General features: G+C 39.9%; 1 protein-coding gene across 1 annotated transcript; it reads left to right on the plus strand.

Moving 5' to 3' along the window:
* The first annotated feature begins 11,014 nt into the window (after window positions 1-11,014).
* Window positions 11,015-20,289, plus strand: LOC135475507 (alpha-tocopherol transfer protein-like). The gene is made up of 7 exons (XM_064755435.1): window positions 11,015-11,335; window positions 11,794-11,953; window positions 12,776-12,837; window positions 14,319-14,518; window positions 14,918-15,028; window positions 17,872-17,992; window positions 19,418-20,289. The coding sequence occupies exons 1-7, from the start codon at window positions 11,167-11,169 to the stop codon at window positions 19,555-19,557; spliced, it is 963 nt and encodes a 320-aa protein (XP_064611505.1). The 5' UTR covers window positions 11,015-11,166; the 3' UTR covers window positions 19,558-20,289.
* The last annotated feature ends 325 nt before the right edge of the window (window positions 20,290-20,614 follow it).

Raw genomic sequence — 20,614 nt, forward strand, 5'->3', positions numbered from 1 at the left:
TGATGTAGATTTGAGGGGAATCTTTTGCAAATTATCTAAAAATGTTTCCAGGTTATCGTCGTCACTGGTGCGTGGCCTGAAAGTGGATGGGTTTTAAGCAAGAGATTCGTCACTCACGTTATCGTTAATACCAGGCGGGGCCCTGTTGCTTAACCTAACCGGTTTCGCCCGACTTGTTTGTGTCGTTTCGGGTACGTTTCTTGTGTTCCGTTGTATCCGGCTCTGTTTACGTCCACCGTCTTTATCAGTTCTTACTCTCGGTTAGTCAACCATATGCATTAATTCACTCATTCGTAGTTGTCTGCTAAACTCACGTATGTCTGTCTACAGATCTTCAGTGTTAGCTGGTGGCGTTGGGGTGAAGTCAAGTCCTAATTTTAATACATAATCTTCTCTTTGATAGCCTCAATAACCTTCATCCCCAAATATCCTTCACAATGGAAGTATATTCTAAGTCAATACCCTTTTTAGACATACTTGTCTTGAAAGAGGGGACTCAACTGATCAACTGATATTTATCGAAAACCCACGGACACACAACTCTATCTTCAATTTAGTTCGAATCAACCGCGTCATACTCGGGAAAATATCCCATATTCCCTTGCCAGAAGAATCTGTACAATAGTAAACGTAAAATCGAAACAAAATGAAAGATTAATAGAACTTAAATCATCTCAACGCAGCATGGGTTACCCGGAAGGATTAACTGACAAAGGAATTAGGACCGCTCAGGGTCATTCAATGACTGAACTGAGGGAACCCTCACATAAAAAACCTGACGAGAAGATAATTCCATCTGTTTCACACATAATCCCAATAGTAACAACATCTTCCCACTCATTGTGAATACCTTACCAGTTCTAAAAAAACAGTGACAGGATGAAAGATGTTCTAGCCAAATCTGAGGTCATTAATGGCAAACAACTGGCTCCAAGCCTCAAAAAAAATGTTAGCTCGCGCTCACTTTTCAGAAAAATCTGACGCCATCGGTCTCTAAATGCAATTCACCTAGATGTGGAGCATGCATACACATGTTAGATAGATCAAGCTTTCAGTTTGAGAGAGAAGATTCTTTGTTTAATGTAAAATTTGACATGTGCTGCACTGTAAAAATGTTGTATATGCACTTGCTTGCATGGGATGTGGCAAACAATATACTAGCCAGACCTAAGATTTCCGTTCCAGATTGACGCTACATCGACAACATATCAACAACGAAGAATATTGTTATCTTCTAGTCAGTAAGCACATACGCTCATGCGCATTGTCATTGACTCCCTCCTTTAAAGTCTTTCCATTTTATAAAGTATTAAACTGAAATCAAGCCACCTTAGATGTAAAAGAAACTTTCTTCATAAATAAATACAACCCATGTCTCAATGGTAATCATCGGCCCTAATATCGTACCTAATAATATCATGATATACCACCTGCTTGTATGGTTTATGTTGATTAATTTTGTCAAACCAGTTCATTTTTTTACTCATTATATATATATTACTCACTGTATATGTACAAATATTATGTCACAGATTATCCGCAGGGTCATCCGTTCGATGTTAATAAAGACGCATCCTCACTTGTCGCCCTGCGGATAGACACTCTTAGGTAATCTATTGTTCGCTACTTAACAGCTTTATACATGTACGACCGGTTTAGCCTCATTTCGCCTACTTTCACACCTTTATGAGTCTCATTTCGCCTACTTCAGATTTTTCGGACAGGCATCCTGTAGATGGCTGGGGGCACGCCCCCTAATGGGTTCCTACTGAACGTCTCTCACTCATCGGCTGAGTGAACTTAGTAGAAGCGCAATGCTCACTGAAGTCTTGATGGTGAATACCGTTTGCATCAGAGTGACACTGGCAGAACTTTACTCACTTATCACAATAAATACGATCGCAGACGTCGAGACAATCATTAAGTAACATCATGGCAGCAGTGCAAGCACCTTGTTCCCAGCAACACTTTATCCATGTATTATGCCATGTAACTAAACTACTGCCTGTTAAGACATGTACGCAACATGTTCCTTAGTTACTTGTAAAACATATCCTATATAAAGACCTCTGTGGACATTCATATTCCTATTCCTTGAAATTAATATGAAGTTTGAAACTGCAGTTGGAATATAACAGGATGTAGTTAAGAAGTCGTTTTATTATTTTTTTCCTATATAAATTCTCCTCCATCAGGGGATCTTTCTCTATTTCTTCAAATATATATATATATATATATATATATATATATATATATATATATATATATATATATATTTGAAGAAATGAGGAGAATTTATATAGGAAAAAAATAATCCTGTTATATTATATATATATATATATATATATATATATATATACAGCGTCCAAACCCGGATGGAATATTCCGGATTCCAAAGGAGAGTCAGTAAATACAGAATCCACAATTAAGATGGAGTCCTTAATCTACAGATGTCAGTCCAATAATGTGTAACTTTTCAGGGCGGACGGTTTGACATTAATGTCCATGATGCCGAGCAGGTGATATATGTTTCCTCGGAAATATACACAAAGTCACTTTCAGGGTAAACAGGGATGAAATGTACCTCATGGCACAAAGAGACAATGGGCGATACAAGCGCCAAAATAACGTCTCCAAAAAGTAGCAAGTGGCGAAACAAAGCTCACAAAGTGCTGCGTACAAAAAATGGAGTATGAATGTCGAATGACGTGAAAGCCGATATCTCCAAACCCAGCAATATCCTTCACAGTGAATGATAGTAAATATGGCTGATCTCAAGTGGATTTGAATGAATGACTGCCCACAAGTGGACTGGAATAAATGACTGTGAGCTTCACAACCCCGTCGCTCATATTTATAGACTGACGTGAAAGAAAATTCTGGATGGCTTCATCGTAAACATGTTTACAACACCAATACATATTTCCAGAATGTGTACCCTATGTACAATGACATTAAACCCATAAACACCTAAGCCTTAATAACGCTCGACTGAATTACAGTGCAGGCTGTAATGTAAACAAATGGGAAATGTAGGCCAGACAATGACTCAGAAAGAATAAAGAAAATATAGTACAATGTTTAAAGACGGATTCGTTACAATAGTGAATGGTTACCAATTGATTACAGTCTGGTATCAGCTATCTAACTGCTTGATTGTGGCTGTGACTGATATAATAATATAATAACAACCCACAATAAGTAGTGTGGTCCTCTGAACTTCTCATGGCAGGTCTGCACGTGTCATGAAAAGACGCGGTGAACTATCTTGGTGCTTTGAGGCTTAGGCCAAGTACTGGTAGCTACCATGTCATTTTAATGTAATTCCGTGGGACGTCATTACTACATGGTGTCAGCAGTGAGGCAGCATCATAGATATGTAGATATGCACAATCGTAATACAATGGAACGATGCTGAAAGATAAAAGTTAAACCGACCAAGCTGATAAACAAATAAACAAACAAATTATGTCACCGAGAAAAAAATATCATATTAGCCTTTTAGGACAGGAGAATGGGTGAAAAACCAACTATGCATGATTCTATGCAGCGCAAACTGATTCGGTCAAGCATATATATGGTGACGTTGCAAGTCTTGACAAGAGCAGTCGGTATTAAATACAAAAAGGAAGAACTTGGAACAGTTTGCCAACATGATTTTACACTACTCGGATTCCATAATCTCGGTTTCCACAGATATAAATTTAATTTTATTTAATGAGGAACTGCATTTTTAATGAGTTGTATTTGTCTTTTCTCCAAGCCCGTACATTAAACAGTTCTGTTATGCATGTAATTAATTACTTTTCACAGAATAAAGTGTAAAACCAAGAAATAAATTTTAACAAATAAGCTACAATGACATTACCTTGTGTTAATTACTACGTATAAAAGGAACGGGCCTGGTGGGTTTAGTATGCTAGTGCAGCACAGCGACCCGGGAGCCTCTCACCAATGCGGTCGCGGTGAGTTGAAGTCCAGCTCATGCTGGCTTCCTCTCCAGCCATACGTGGGAAGTTCTGCCAGCAACCCTGGATGGTCGTGAATTCCCCGGGCTCCCTCCATAACGCCGGCTTCTGTCGTATAAGTGAAATAATCTTGAGTACGGCGTAAAATACCAATCAAATAAATAAATAAATAAATAAATATAAAACCAATGTATGCATCCGATAGTTCGACGACAGAGCAGGAACAATTTCTTTCAGTGTGATGCCGCTATATCCCCAGTACCATCTGTGGAATCATAATGGCTCGATAGTAACCTTGAGCCACGTTTACACAGAACTATGGTTCAGTCGGCTCGTCGAACCCACCTTGTCGAACTAAATTAAAACATGCGCTATTTTCATTCGGTTATGCCATAGTCAGAATTCGTCCAATCCCTGTTAACTTCAATCACATGATCAGAAAATGTGCACATCTGTATTTGACTGTATCTTTGTCTCCATTTTATACAGCACAACGACCAACCCATCAAATATAATTCCTAAAACACATAGAGTATACAGATCATATCAAGAGTATACACTAATCAAATCCTTTTTAATTATATGGCATTATCTTGTAAGACAATGGAATGGGTAAGAAAATGCAGAACTTTATAAATTTTAAACTTAATGTCGCAGACTATGGCGCAGACTGTTACTTTGGGACAGTAACAATGTTTTAGCTTTTTATTGATATGAAATATGATTTTTTCAAAAAGCACACCTGGTGAAACAGAAAGAGATATGCACGTTTTAGTCCATGCCATTGTCTTAGAACATAATTAGATTAATCTTAATGGTTTTATATATGTTGTATATACTCAGTGTCTAAAGGACAAGACGATACCTGGCAAAAACATATTTCAATCGGAAGCAGGATACTAAAGTGGTCTAAAAAGAATCATACTTTATCATTTTAATGAGATTTCACCAAATAACACGTAGAACAAAGTAAACATACCTCACAAATTGCTGATATGAGTCGAGGCAGCTATCTTGAGAACTTTCTCCACATTTTTTTTCAAACAGGTTGCTATCAAACTGAGCGACTTAAGCTTTCACGCAACCTTTACACATTCACTTAATAAAGTGGCATGTGATAACACAGAACTACTGCATAAGACATCATTTTGAGATCGTTTACAACGATTTACTTACGCGTAGCCGAAAGGCCATTTCGCAAAGTGTTGTGGGCAGGTCTGTATCATTTACGGACCACCACAGACATAAAAACAGTTGATTTACATTTTTATTGTTGTTCATTTTAGAGTTTAGCGTTTAGCAGTTTCTAACGAACAAATATCAGAGTTAGTGTAAAATTCATTAGGGATGCCGAAAGTTTATGGGAATGAGACAACCGCATCTCACCGGATAAAGCTTAAAATTATTTAAATCTTATGATATAATTTTTTTTCTCTGAATTTTTTACAACTGAATAATTTAAATTTTGCTCCTTCTTCTTTCTCGCATGCAAGGGATATTTTTTCTGTTTTTTTTTATTGTTTTATAAAATACAGCAAAATCATTGCAACGCCGTGTTCAAGCTGAGGTGCTTTCTCTAGCGTTCGCGATAACTAAATCAACACTGCTTTCATCTTAGAAGCCACCACTACAAAATTGAAGCATAAAATCCAGCGACAATCGAATGTCTGAATCAGCCTCAGTTTTGCTTAGAGTTAGTTTCACTTGTTTCAGAATTGAGCATGAATTTACTAGTACAACAATCCTATTATAATTTTGTAAATATTTAATAGGGGGTCAAATCACCAGCACAACCCCTCTGGAGGCTACGACCTGAATCAGGAATACCTTGGCCGTGCATCTGCGGCTAGGCTACTTAAACATGGTCGCTGGAGTTCCTTGTAAATGATTAGTAGGCCCGCTGTATCAGCAGTTCAGTGCAGATGTGTTGAAGCTGTTGAAGTTTTACCAAACCTTTACTGGGCCGAAAAAAATCTAAAAAAAAAAAAAAAAATTAATGCCGGTTTAAGATACTTTGAACGGTAGTTTTTCAGTGGACATTAACATTAGTCAGGTGCTGTCTTTCACTTTAATGACGATTATTTTAAGCCTTTTATCATTGGGTATATGTTTTGTATAAAGTATGTTTTGTATAAAGCTCCTGACAGCAGGAGACCTAACTTTCGGATCACGTGACTGCTATGGCGACGCAATGCCTACACCTGCACGAAGCTCTCTTGACATGAAGATCTCGTGATTACTATGGCGACACAATGCATACAATGCTCGTTTCACTTGCACGAAGCTCTCTTAACATGAAGATCTCGTGGCTGCTGTGATGGCGCAATGCCTGCGGTGCCTCTTCACTCGCTCGAAGCCCTCTCAAGGTTAAGAACACGTGACTTCTAGATGCAACGTTAAGATCATATAACTGCCAGGATGACGTTATGCACACGGCGCTGTTTACCATGGTAATTGTGTGCACGTAACGCTAAAACAGCGCCCTGCAAGCGTGCACTGACCGTCGTTATATAAGTGAAATATTCTTGCGAGACTACAAGACTATACAATGAAATAAATAAATTCCAAATGCAGTGAAGCCTGAGTGCTTTTCATATGATATCCAGGTTATGTTTGGGTTAATAGAGCGTTTCGAGTACGGTGTACAGACACAGTTACACAGTGCGTGAGTGGACTCTAGGCACTAGCGGATGACTATATAGGTGGGCCACGAAATGCGTGTGGAAACAAACCATACAAAAGGCTCCCACAAGAAGTAGAACAGCAGCTTAGCGACCTATTTGTGCAGGTAAGGCAATGTTAACGACTTAAGGTGTAATGAATAATCGCAAGTTAGACTCGCAGAAATGTCATGGCATTAGGCCTGCATGGTAGTCATGATACGCCACAAATCCTGCACCTACATCATCGCCTTTCTCTATGCACATGTGTACATAGCATGGTACACTTCTATAGTTGCTCGATAGCACAGTTGGTAGAGCGTCCGCTTCGGGACCGGTAGATCCAGGATCAATCCTTGATCGAGTCACACCTAAGACTTTAAAAGAGGAAGTTGTAACTTCCTCGCTTGGCGTTCAGCATGAAGGGGATAGTGCAACGACTGGTTGACCCGTATCAGTATAATGGCTCGGGCGGGGCGGCTTACTTGCCTTCGGTAAGTCGTCTCAGTGAAGCAGCACTAAATAAAAGAGCGGTGGAAATCCGTCCTGCTACAAGAAGGCACATTACACGTACATGCACCCTAAAGATTCCTTCGTCGTCATATGACTGAAAAATTGTTGAGTACGACGTTAAACCCCAAGCACTCACTCACTCACTCTATAGTTGCTCCATAGGTTGCGTATTCACAATTTTTTTTTACTTCTTTAGTAATTAATTCATGTTAAATATTGCATTAATTTCTTATGTCACGGTGTTCAGGTCTATGTGGGTGGAGTCTACCTAAACAATGTTCTATTCCTATGATTGATTCCATAAGTTTTGCTTTATAAAATGACTTGTCCATAACAACGACAGCTTTACCTTTGTCTGCTTCTGTTATAATAATGTTAGGATTTGATCCAAAATTATCCAGAGCTGACTTCTGTGCAGATGATAAATTTGACATGGCTTTTGATGTAGATTTGAGGGGAATCTTTTGCAAATTATCTAAAAATGTTTCCAGGTTATCGTCGTCACTGGTGCGTGGCCTGAAAGTGGATGGGTTTTAAGCAAGAGATTCGTCACTCACGTTATCGTTAATACCAGGCGGGGCCCTGTTGCTTAACCTAACCGGTTTCGCCCGACTTGTTTGTGTCGTTTCGGGTACGTTTCTTGTGTTCCGTTGTATCCGGCTCTGTTTACGTCCACCGTCTTTATCAGTTCTTACTCTCGGTTAGTCAACCATATGCATTAATTCACTCATTCGTAGTTGTCTGCTAAACTCACGTATGTCTGTCTACAGATCTTCAGTGTTAGCTGGTGGCGTTGGGGTGAAGTCAAGTCCTAATTTTAATACATAATCTTCTCTTTGATAGCCTCAATAACCTTCATCCCCAAATATCCTTCACAATGGAAGTATATTCTAAGTCAATACCCTTTTTAGACATACTTGTCTTGAAAGAGGGGACTCAACTGATCAACTGATATTTATCGAAAACCCACGGACACACAACTCTATCTTCAATTTAGTTCGAATCAACCGCGTCATACTCGGGAAAATATCCCATATTCCCTTGCCAGAAGAATCTGTACAATAGTAAACGTAAAATCGAAACAAAATGAAAGATTAATAGAACTTAAATCATCTCAACGCAGCATGGGTTACCCGGAAGGATTAACTGACAAAGGAATTAGGACCGCTCAGGGTCATTCAATGACTGAACTGAGGGAACCCTCACATAAAAAACCTGACGAGAAGATAATTCCATCTGTTTCACACATAATCCCAATAGTAACAACATCTTCCCACTCATTGTGAATACCTTACCAGTTCTAAAAAAACAGTGACAGGATGAAAGATGTTCTAGCCAAATCTGAGGTCATTAATGGCAAACAACTGGCTCCAAGCCTCAAAAAAAATGTTAGCTCGCGCTCACTTTTCAGAAAAATCTGACGCCATCGGTCTCTAAATGCAATTCACCTAGATGTGGAGCATGCATACACATGTTAGATAGATCAAGCTTTCAGTTTGAGAGAGAAGATTCTTTGTTTAATGTAAAATTTGACATGTGCTGCACTGTAAAAATGTTGTATATGCACTTGCTTGCATGGGATGTGGCAAACAATATACTAGCCAGACCTAAGATTTCCGTTCCAGATTGACGCTACATCGACAACATATCAACAACGAAGAATATTGTTATCTTCTAGTCAGTAAGCACATACGCTCATGCGCATTGTCATTGACTCCCTCCTTTAAAGTCTTTCCATTTTATAAAGTATTAAACTGAAATCAAGCCACCTTAGATGTAAAAGAAACTTTCTTCATAAATAAATACAACCCATGTCTCAATGGTAATCATCGGCCCTAATATCGTACCTAATAATATCATGATATACCACCTGCTTGTATGGTTTATGTTGATTAATTTTGTCAAACCAGTTCATTTTTTTACTCATTATATATATATTACTCACTGTATATGTACAAATATTATGTCACAGATTATCCGCAGGGTCATCCGTTCGATGTTAATAAAGACGCATCCTCACTTGTCGCCCTGCGGATAGACACTCTTAGGTAATCTATTGTTCGCTACTTAACAGCTTTATACATGTACGACCGGTTTAGCCTCATTTCGCCTACTTTCACACCTTTATGAGTCTCATTTCGCCTACTTCAGATTTTTCGGACAGGCATCCTGTAGATGGCTGGGGGCACGCCCCCTAATGGGTTCCTACTGAACGTCTCTCACTCATCGGCTGAGTGAACTTAGTAGAAGCGCAATGCTCACTGAAGTCTTGATGGTGAATACCGTTTGCATCAGAGTGACACTGGCAGAACTTTACTCACTTATCACAATAAATACGATCGCAGACGTCGAGACAATCATTAAGTAACATCATGGCAGCAGTGCAAGCACCTTGTTCCCAGCAACACTTTATCCATGTATTATGCCATGTAACTAAACTACTGCCTGTTAAGACATGTACGCAACATGTTCCTTAGTTACTTGTAAAACATATCCTATATAAAGACCTCTGTGGACATTCATATTCCTATTCCTTGAAATTAATATGAAGTTTGAAACTGCAGTTGGAATATAACAGGATGTAGTTAAGAAGTCGTTTTATTATTTTTTTCCTATATAAATTCTCCTCCATCAGGGGATCTTTCTCTATTTCTTCAAATATATATATATATATATATATATATATATATATATATATATATATATATATATATATATTTGAAGAAATGAGGAGAATTTATATAGGAAAAAAATAATCCTGTTATATTTATATATATATATATATATATATATATATATATACAGCGTCCAAACCCGGATGGAATATTCCGGATTCCAAAGGAGAGTCAGTAAATACAGAATCCACAATTAAGATGGAGTCCTTAATCTACAGATGTCAGTCCAATAATGTGTAACTTTTCAGGGCGGACGGTTTGACATTAATGTCCATGATGCCGAGCAGGTGATATATGTTTCCTCGGAAATATACACAAAGTCACTTTCAGGGTAAACAGGGATGAAATGTACCTCATGGCACAAAGAGACAATGGGCGATACAAGCGCCAAAATAACGTCTCCAAAAAGTAGCAAGTGGCGAAACAAAGCTCACAAAGTGCTGCGTACAAAAAATGGAGTATGAATGTCGAATGACGTGAAAGCCGATATCTCCAAACCCAGCAATATCCTTCACAGTGAATGATAGTAAATATGGCTGATCTCAAGTGGATTTGAATGAATGACTGCCCACAAGTGGAATGGAATAAATGACTGTGAGCTTCACAACCCCGTCGCTCATATTTATAGACTGACGTGAAAGAAAATTCTGGATGGCTTCATCGTAAACATGTTTACAACACCAATACATATTTCCAGAATGTGTACCTATGTACAATGACATTAAACCCATAAACACCTAAGCCTTAATAACGCTCGACTGAATTACAGTGCAGGCTGTAATGTAAACAAATGGGAAATGTAGGCCAGACAATGACTCAGAAAGAATAAAGAAAATATAGTACAATGTTTAAAGACGGATTCGTTACAATAGTGAATGGTTACCAATTGATTACAGTCTGGTATCAGCTATCTAACTGCTTGATTGTGGCTGTGACTGATATGTAATTGATGGGTTACGAACTTGTTCAGAGATGCATTATCTTATTTGCAACATGGTACAACTGGAAAACGGTATACATGTACATGTGTAGCCAACACTGCGGTAATCAACCAGTTCGTGCTGACGAACTACTACTGTAGTCTGTCTCAACTGTTGGTTAGTCTCAATTGTTCATGCGCAAAAATATCACTCCTCTGTTTTGTCTCACCACAATTCTGGCCTCCGCCGAATAACTGAATTATCCTTGAGTAGGGCTTAAAACATCAGTCATATAAACAAATCAATGTCTTTTCACTGCACACTCCAAGAAGCTTAACACATTTGTTTGTCTTGCGGTGTTGTCTATTCCTCACAGGCGTCAGATAGTTCACTCTCTCGTTCACACGAAATTTGCACAACCTTACCAAGCATGGCCCAGACATCCCTCGGAAACACTGACTATGTGAGTAACATGGATGACTTCACGCTGTCCAAGGCCATCGATGAATTGCGGGAAGATCCCGTTGATCGGCTGGCGGCGCTGCAGGCCTTTCGCGAGTGGATAGGCAAACAGAAGGCCTGGCTTCATACACCCACTGGTGCGATTTGTTCTTACAATCTCCCTTTAATTATAAATTTTTAACGAATGCATGGATTATAGAACTATGCCAACTTAATTACAGTCTGTTTTCACATACTTTTAAAGTGATTGTGCTGGTTTTTCGGACAGATTAAAGTGATTTTTATGTTAGAATTTGTATTATATGTACAAATACAAGGATAATATTCTCAACTGATTTTGATTAACTTTAAAATCTAAAGTCTCCAGTATGCAGTCTTATTGAGCAACATGATTCGTCAACAATGATGAACATTAAACTTGTTTTGGAAGAAGACGGGTGAATTGCCACGTTAAGTCCTACTTTCGATGCTTACAATTATTGTAGGCATACTAGTATACGATAAAGTCAATATGTGATTCAAAAAACTAACTCTTGGCTGTTTGTATTCATAGAAAGTCCATTACAAAAAACATGTGTTCATGTTTTGTTAACAGATGCCAACTTTTTGATGTCCTTTCTGCGCATGCGCAAATTTAGCCAAGTGATGGCACGGAAAGCACTTGTAGACTATTGGACAGCACGAATGGAGCGTCCTGGTTGGTTCAAAGACGTAGACCCGGCTGGAGACCTCATCCAAAATGTGATCGGCGAAGGGTAAGGAAATAGATGTGAAATGTATTTCTTTTTCTGTTACATTTAGTATTTATGTTGTCAGCCCGTGTATGAAAAAAAAACAAAACAAAAAACAAAACAAAAAAAAAAAAACAACAAAACAAAAAACAAAAAAAAACACAAATGATCGATATGCGGACAGAAGGTGGGAGGCATACGCATTTCAAAATTGCACACCAAGAACATGAAGTCACCAACCAAAACAACAGCAACGTCCCACAGATCGGTTTGTCGCCAATAAACCGATGCCATGTAAAAAGAAGTCAATAGATGGACAATATGATGAAATGGAAAAAAATTATATACAGTATTCCGTTATCGATGACATTTTATGGGGTAGCTATATGATTATGCTTTAAGGTGTAACTTTGCTTTCAACATAATTTGGTTATGTGACGACGAAATTTGACGATATCTGGCCACAATTTTAACACACACTCAACCATATTGTGTTTAACCCATGCATTTTCTCAAACTAAGAGAAACGGACACTTTATACAGAGACCACACAAGAGCTGGTATGACTTGTATACGGTAACATTGAAATGTCAAAGCAATGTGATTACCAACCTAAGCGAAACATATGACAAGACAGCAGTGACAAATCCGAAACTGTGTCTGACAATAAATGAATCGATTTTTTTCTCCATTTCATATTTCATCAGAAGACTACTCTGCGTATTTTTACATATCTGTATATTCACAAACATAAACCGTACAGCGATATTGTAATTTTAAAACGTGCACAGATGACACACACATGTAGAAGTTCTGAGAGATGTTGGGTTGTCCTTTGGTTTACAGAGCCCTTCTGGTTCTTCCCGGAAGAGACAGAGAAGGACGCACGGTTCTGTTTGGACGGCCAGGTAAAGTGAACTGGGACTCTGCTTGTAAGATATTGCGTTTTCAGTTGGTTTACACTGTCCTTCTGGTTCTTTCTGGAAGACACTCGAGATCACGCGCCTTTCTACGTGATGTTACGGTACCGAGACAAGGCTCGTTTATATTTGGGTGCTAACAGCGCAGTTATCCCCCCCCCCCCTTTTGAAGATAATTGTTGATAGATTCATTGAGTCTAAATCTGTGTCAGTGGTATTAAATCAAGCACCTGCATCTGAATTAATCAAACACATCCAAAATAAAATGAACTATTTACTCACGTATTAGCTATTAATATTAATATTATTAGCTATGAATATTAAGTATTCAACATGGCGATGTCCACGAAAGACGGCATGAAAAGAGAGTTCGAAGGAGTAATCGCGTATGCCAAGGCCAGCGGTAGTGTTTCTATAGAGTTAAAGGTAAAGCTTGTCACCGCTCTTGGTGCGGCATGTGAGAAAAGAGATATTGCAGTCTTATCGACTGGGTATGGTAAAAGTCTTGTATATCAGCTTTTTGCCTTGGGCCATCCAGCGTCTAGAACACAGTGAAGAACTCACGATAACTATTATTGTATCCCCTGTGAATTCTGTGATGCAAAATCAAGTGGAAATTGTGGAAATATATTTTAATTGCCATGGTTCAGCTTCAGCACGAACGGAGATAATAAAAATACCCACGAAGCTTGTAAATAGCGCACTGCTCAACAGTTCGGTACGTTCGTCATCGCGTGCAGCTGTTTACGTAAGGCGAAAGTCATCTCAGATAAGGGAAAGTAATGCACGAGCGCTGGATTTTGACGTCGCTGTTGTAAAAAGTATGGCGCCCAAGTGTATTAGAGATGTAATTTCAGCAGAGGCAGTATAGGTACACCTCTATTTAGAATGCCTGGAAGACACAAAGAGGGACGCACGGGACTGTTTGGAAGGTCAGGTAAGGTGAATTTTGCCCCTGTTAGTAAGATGTATTGTCCGATGGTTTATAAAGCCCCTCTGCTTCTTCCGGGAAGAGACAAGGAGGGGCGCACGCTTCTGTTTGCACCGCCAGGTAAGTTGAACTGAGTCTCTGAAAGCTGCTCTATTGTCACAGAGCTCTCCTGCGTTTTCCCGGAAGAGACAATAAAGGATCCACGGTTCAGTCTGAACGGCCAGGTAAGGAAACTGTGTATCTGTTTGTAAGGTGTTGTATTTGTGCATTGGTTATAAGGCCCTTCTGGTTCTTCCGGGAAGAGACAAGGAGGGGCACACGCTTCTGTTTTGACGGCCAGGGAAGTGTAACTGTGTCTCTGTAAGCTTGTAAAGTGCTCTAATTCCCTATGATCTTCGTTCTTCCGGGAACAAACAACGAGGTACGCACGGCTCTGTTTGACTCAGGACAGAAGTACATATATGACCATTTCAAGATTCATATACTGATTGTTTAAGCAATCTAAGTTGAGATCTCCATTGATTAGTTCCTGTTTTAGGTAGAATCAACACTTCAGGAAAAAACTACTCAGCTGACGATACGTTTAAGGCCGCGTTTTCTGTGGCGGACTATCTGTTACGAGACGAAAACGTCCAGGTTAATGGATTTGTGTCGGTGACGGACTTCACGGATTTTAGTCTGCGTCATAACAATTTCAACGGGGCCGGAAATACCCGACAAAATGCCGCAATTTGGTCAGTAGGTATCAATGAGACAAAGTAGACCGTCGTTTAGGACACGACAAGAAAACTTAAAATTTAGTTTTTTTTCAAATTATAGATCGTTAAAAACATTATTTTTCATTCAAGAATTTTTTAACACAATAAGTACGATTAAATATAACACAGGTATAGTGCTTTATTACATACCATATAAATTAAGAAATGAAGTATTTGGCTGCATTAATTCAGGGAATGTGTGCTACGAATAAAATTACAATGCTTCTTGATACAGACAATGGTAAACTGCCTCATAATAAAGTCAAGGGTCTGTGACGTATGCGTACAGTGTACGTAATTCATGGTTTGATAGGATATTTTTGTGTGACCACTTTCATGTTGTCGACGTGTAACAGTAATTTTTTATTATCCATTACAGAAAGTATACCCAATCCGAGTTAAAGAAATCCACCACTACAACATGGGCAAGTTTGGAGAGTTAGCGTTTACGCTGGCTAGACCATTTCTGCCCGAGAAGATTCAGAAACGAGTATGCGTCTTACATGTTAAAATACAATGTAGGCCCATATATATATATATATATATATATATATATATATATATATATATATATATATATATATATATATATATATATATATATATATCCCAAAAGAAAATACTTAGGCTATGCATCGGTAATTAATTCTCTTAGTATATCGCATGTCAATTACACGTACATGATAGAGCCATGTTCAATCCTTATGTCTGTTTCTGTACCCATCCAGTCACTCATCCATCGAACCAGTCATCCATCGAACCAGTCATCCATCCAGTCACTCATCCATCCAGTCACTCATCCATTCAGTCAATCATCCATCCAGTCCCTCATCCATCCAGTCACTCATCCATCGAACCAGTCATCCATCGAACCAGTCATCCATCCAGTCACTCATCCATCCAGTCACTCATCCATCCAGTCACTCATCCATCCAGTCAATCATCCATCCATTCACTCATCCATCCAGTCACTCATCCATCCAGTCACTCATCTATCGAACCAGTCATCCATTAAACCACTCATCCATCCAGTCAGTCATCCATCGAACCAGTCATCCATCCAGTCACCCATCCATCCAGTCACTCATCCATCCAGTCAAGCATCCATCCAGTCACGCATCCATTCAGTCACTCATCCATCCAGTCAATCATCCATCCAGTCACTCATCCATCCAGTCACGCATCCATCGAACCAGTCATCCATCAAACCACTCATCCATCCAGTCACTCATCCATCGAACCAGTCATCCATCGAACCAGTCATCCATCAAACCACTCATCCATCCAGTCATTCACCCATCCAGTCACTCATCCATCCAGTCACTCATCCATCGAACCAGTCATCCATCAAACCACTCATCCATCCAGTCATTCATCCTTCCAGTCACTCATCCATCCAGTCACTCATTCATCCCGTCACTCATCCATCCAGTCACTCATCCATCCAGTCACGCATCCATCGAACCAGTCATCCATCAAACCACTCATCCATCCAGTCACTCATCCATCCAGTCACTCATCCATTCAGTCACTCATCCATCCAGTCACTCATCCATTCAGTCAATCATCCATCCAGTCCCTCATCCATCCAGTCACTCATCCATCGAACCAGTCATCCATCAAACCACTCATCCATCCAGTCACTCATCCATCGAACCAGTCATCTATCAAACCTTTCATCCATCCAGTCACTCATCCATCCAGTCACTCACCCATCCAGTCACTCATCCATTCAGTCACTCATCCATCCAGTCACTCATCCATCCAGTCACCCATCCATCCAGTCACTCATCCATTCAGTCACTCATCCATCCAGTCACTCATCCATTCAGTCACTCATCCATCCAGTCAATCCTCAATCCAGTCACTCATCCATCTCATCCATCGAGCCAGTCATCCATCAAACCACTCATCCATTCAGTCACTCATCCATCCAGTCACTCATCCATTCAGTCACTCATCCATCCAGTCAATCCTCAATCCAGTCACTCATCCATCTCATCCATCGAACCAGTCATCCATCAAACCACTCATCCATCCAGTCACTCATCCACCCAGTCACTCATCCATCGAACCAGTCATCCATTAAACCACTCATCCATCCAGTCATTCATCCATCCAGGCAGTCATCCATCCAGTCACTCATCCACCCAGTCACTCATCCATCGAACCAGTCATCCATCAAACCACTCATCCATCCAGTCATTCATCCTTCCAGTCACTCATCCATCCAGTCACTCATTCATCCCGTCACTCATCCATCCAGTCACGCATCCATCGAACCAGTCATTCATCAAACCACTCATCCATCCAGTCACTCATCCATCCAGTCACTCATCCATCGAACCAGTCATCTATCAAACCACTCATCCATCCAGTCACTCATCCATCAAACCACTCACCGGTTCAGTCACTCATCCATCCAGTCCCTCATCCATTCAGTCAATCATCCATCCAGTCACTCATCCATCCAGTCACTCATCCATCCTGTCACTCATCCATCGAATCAGTCATCCATCAAACCAGTCATCCATCAAACCACTCATCCATCCAGTCACTCATCCATCCAGTCATTCATCCATCCAGTCACTCATCCATTCAGTCAATTATTCATCCAGTCACTCATCCATCCAGTCACTCATCCATCGAACCAGTTATCCATCAAACCACTCATCCATTTCAATCACTCATCCATCGAACCAGTCATCCATCAAACCACTCATCCATCCAGTCACTCATCCGTTCAGTCACTCATCCATCCAGTCACTCATCCATTCATTCAATCATCCATCAAACCACTCATCCATCCAGTCACTCATACATCCAGTCACTCATCCATCGAACCAGTCATCCATCAAACCACTCATCCATTCAGTCACTCATCCATCGAACCACTCATCCATCCAGTCACTCATCCATCCAGTCACTCACCCATCCAGTCACTCATCCATCCAGTCACTCATCCATCGAACCAGTGAACCATCAAACCACTCATCCACCCAGTCATTCATCCATCCAGTCACTCATCCATCCAGTCACACATCCATCCAGTCACTCATTCATCCAGTCACTCAGCCATCCAGTCACTCATCCGTTCACGCACTCATCCATCCAGTCTCTCATCCATCCAGCCACTCATCCAGTCACGCACTCATCCATCCAAATAAGTCACCCCTTTAATCACTAATCAGCATTTTTGACATAAATAAAATGCCAAGTAAACCAACAAATAAATAATAATAATAAATAAGAATTTTTCAAAACTACATTTAGCACATGGTTTATGGTTTATAGTTTCAATGATTTCGTTTGATATTTGCATGCCTACTGCAGATATTTAACCACAGTCACCTGATGTCCTTGTACGAGTACATTGACAAGTCTATGTTACCTGACGAGTATCTGCCAGACGACCACGAGGGTCCGAGCGCTGGATCCACGGAGTCTCTTATAGGTATGGGACCGAGATATTTCAGGACAGAGCTAGTTACATAAAACTAACCTATAACGTTACTTACTCGTAACTACCGTGGTGACACGCTGCTTATAGTAACGGAACCTGGTTGTCATAGATAACGTAGCGTGACGCGCAGCTTAGAGTACTTACACGTAAGTACCGTGGTAGTAGAGTAATAGAACCCGGTCGTCATATAGTGAACGCAGCGTTACTTACACGTAATGTATCCCGGGGCCATGTATCTCTGTATATATTACGCCATACTTAAGAATTGTCACAGATACGAGAGCAGTTAACCTTTCTAAATCGTTTTATTTACCCATCCGGGCCAGGTGTTCAAAAGTGTTTTAAAGTTAAGCTAGGTTTTACAAAGTACATGACACTTTAGTCTGGACTGAAGTTAATAATGTGAAAAAGCCTTCACACATTTTTGAAAAACTGGATCATGGGGCTTAGACGTTTTACCTTGAAACGCTGTCTTGAACTTGTCCAAAATTAGGCTTCATTTAGTCCTGAAGTAATTTTGCATATCACCGTGTTGTTTGTCAGGAACAAAGAACGTATAAGGCCATACACAAATAACTCAAAAGTAACTGGCGCTTACAAACTTCCAGATCACGCAAATTCGAATTACTGGACAGAATTACAGGGCTGCACTCGGCTGCATTTCCTCAAAAAATTATGATCTTAAAGATGAAGTGAAACCTGTGTACATGCCGTACAACATTTTGGGGACAAAACATTCAGAAAGATCGCGTTCCAGACTTGTAAATACACCAGTACATCTGTGTTCTGAAATTTAAGTTGGGAAGAAGGAAATCAATCTCAAGGTGAGCCTGGCGTGGCTTTCACGTAACTATAACATGCTAACTTCATAAATAACATATGACATTTTTCACAAAAGCGCGTAATCATCATTAACTGTGTTATAGATAGTGTAATTCATTTATTTGATTGTTTTCAACGGCATACTCAAAATGGTCTACATATACATGTACAATGGTGGTCATTTTTATGGGGTGGGGGAAACCGGAATGTTCGGGGTAAACCACCGATCTTTGGCAAGTAACTGCCGTAAGTTCCACCTGTGCAACGGCGCAAGCGACCCGACGGTTGTCGTCGATGGCTGATTGTCACGAAAGCACTAGCAGCCGTAAGGTGTTTTAGGTGTTATGTTGGCATGGTAGTTACCTTGGTCGTGCGGTTTGTGAAACGGATTATCTGCATAAACCGTTTCGTTAACGGCCCTTGCTGTTTTTTTTTACAATAGTCTCAGTCTCTTCTTTCAAACATTATAATTCTAACAGTTATTGCCTTTGTGAAGGTTATTGTTGCTGTGGCCTACTATTACCGAATATTATGTAAGGACGCCGGCATTCAAAAGTTTATCGCTCAATATATCCTGGTTCCTTTTTTCTTCAGCAAATTTACAGAGAGAGTTATCCAAACCAAGCACGCGTGACTACATACGGATGTTGTCCAGTGGTGAATACGGCATCGTTAAGCAATATCAGCCCCCTGAAGAAGAGTACATGACGTTCTATAGGAAACTGGAGGGCTGAGACGCCCAATCTCGATCATAACGACATTAGTGGCGCCATTGAATATATAGGTGTCATTCATTGCATTGTAATGCAGAAGGAACATTGGAATGGTAACGTGCGCATATAGCCCGGATTATTATGGAAGCATCAGGTCAGTTCCAAGGTTACTCAAGTTATGACTCGATTTGGAAATGAGCCCCGGATCTACTTTTTCCGAAGCACGCGCTCTAACCATCACGCCATTTTGACCCGAAAGCCATGTTCACACATGTTGGTGGAACCGACTTTGCTGACTGTAAGTGTTGAAATTACCATAAGGAATAAACTGGATTCAGTGAACGCAAAAGAACGATTGCTTCATGAAGTATAATGCTAAATGCCTGTGGATATTACTGTAGTCAATGGCCTTATGAAGAGAAGGCTGTTTTCAGTCTTTTCAGCATATACTTTTATATTAACTGGATCTATGGAACAGACATGTAAAATGAACGTAGAAGAACTTATTTATCAAAATAAGGTTAAAATAAAAAACGCTGGGCCAGTATTCCTGTTTGAAATATGCAGATAAAACACTGGTGTTTGTGTGAGGTGGGGATTTCCGTGGATTGTCATATTTATGGGATCTGTCTCTGTGGAAGTATGTATCATGCAAAATATAGCAGAGCCTATGATAGAGGTGAAAATCATTTAAATCTAAATACAAGTCGTTTTTTCTTTTATCTTAAAAAATGTCCAGTCAATATGTATAAATTTAAGACACAAAAGACAAACAAGCGATGCAATCATCTTGATAAAAACATTAATGAAATACATTAATGGTAAAATTATAATGACAATGGATTGGGTAGAGGGTGGGTCTCTCTCTGGTCTGGTGGTAGCCTGTCAAGACTTGCTGTGTCACTGAACGATACGAGGCTGGCTTTATGTCTAAGGCGTTTGAAAGGTTTTTGTCTAATTATCTAGGTCAAGTTTTATTGCTTTTCTACGCTGATAAGATCCTGTTTAATGCATTCTGTATACGGGTAACGCATGCGTGTGGGACTATTTTATCTGGATTCTTATAAAGCTGCTCCGT

This window comes from Liolophura sinensis, chromosome 9, assembly GCF_032854445.1.
Source record: "Liolophura sinensis isolate JHLJ2023 chromosome 9, CUHK_Ljap_v2, whole genome shotgun sequence".
NCBI classification, from domain to species: Eukaryota; Metazoa; Mollusca; class Polyplacophora; order Chitonida; family Chitonidae; genus Liolophura; species Liolophura sinensis.

Coding starts and splice junctions, on each gene's coding strand:
- LOC135475507 (XM_064755435.1), top strand. CDS start 11,167: ATGGCCCAGACATCCCTCGGAAACACTGACTATGTGAGTAACATGGAT. Junction 12,838..14,318: donor GGTTCTGTTTGGACGGCCAG/GTAAAGTGAACT, acceptor TTCCTGTTTTAG/GTAGAATCAACACTTCAGGA. Junction 17,993..19,417: donor ATCCACGGAGTCTCTTATAG/GTATGGGACCGA, acceptor TTTTTTCTTCAG/CAAATTTACAGAGAGAGTTA.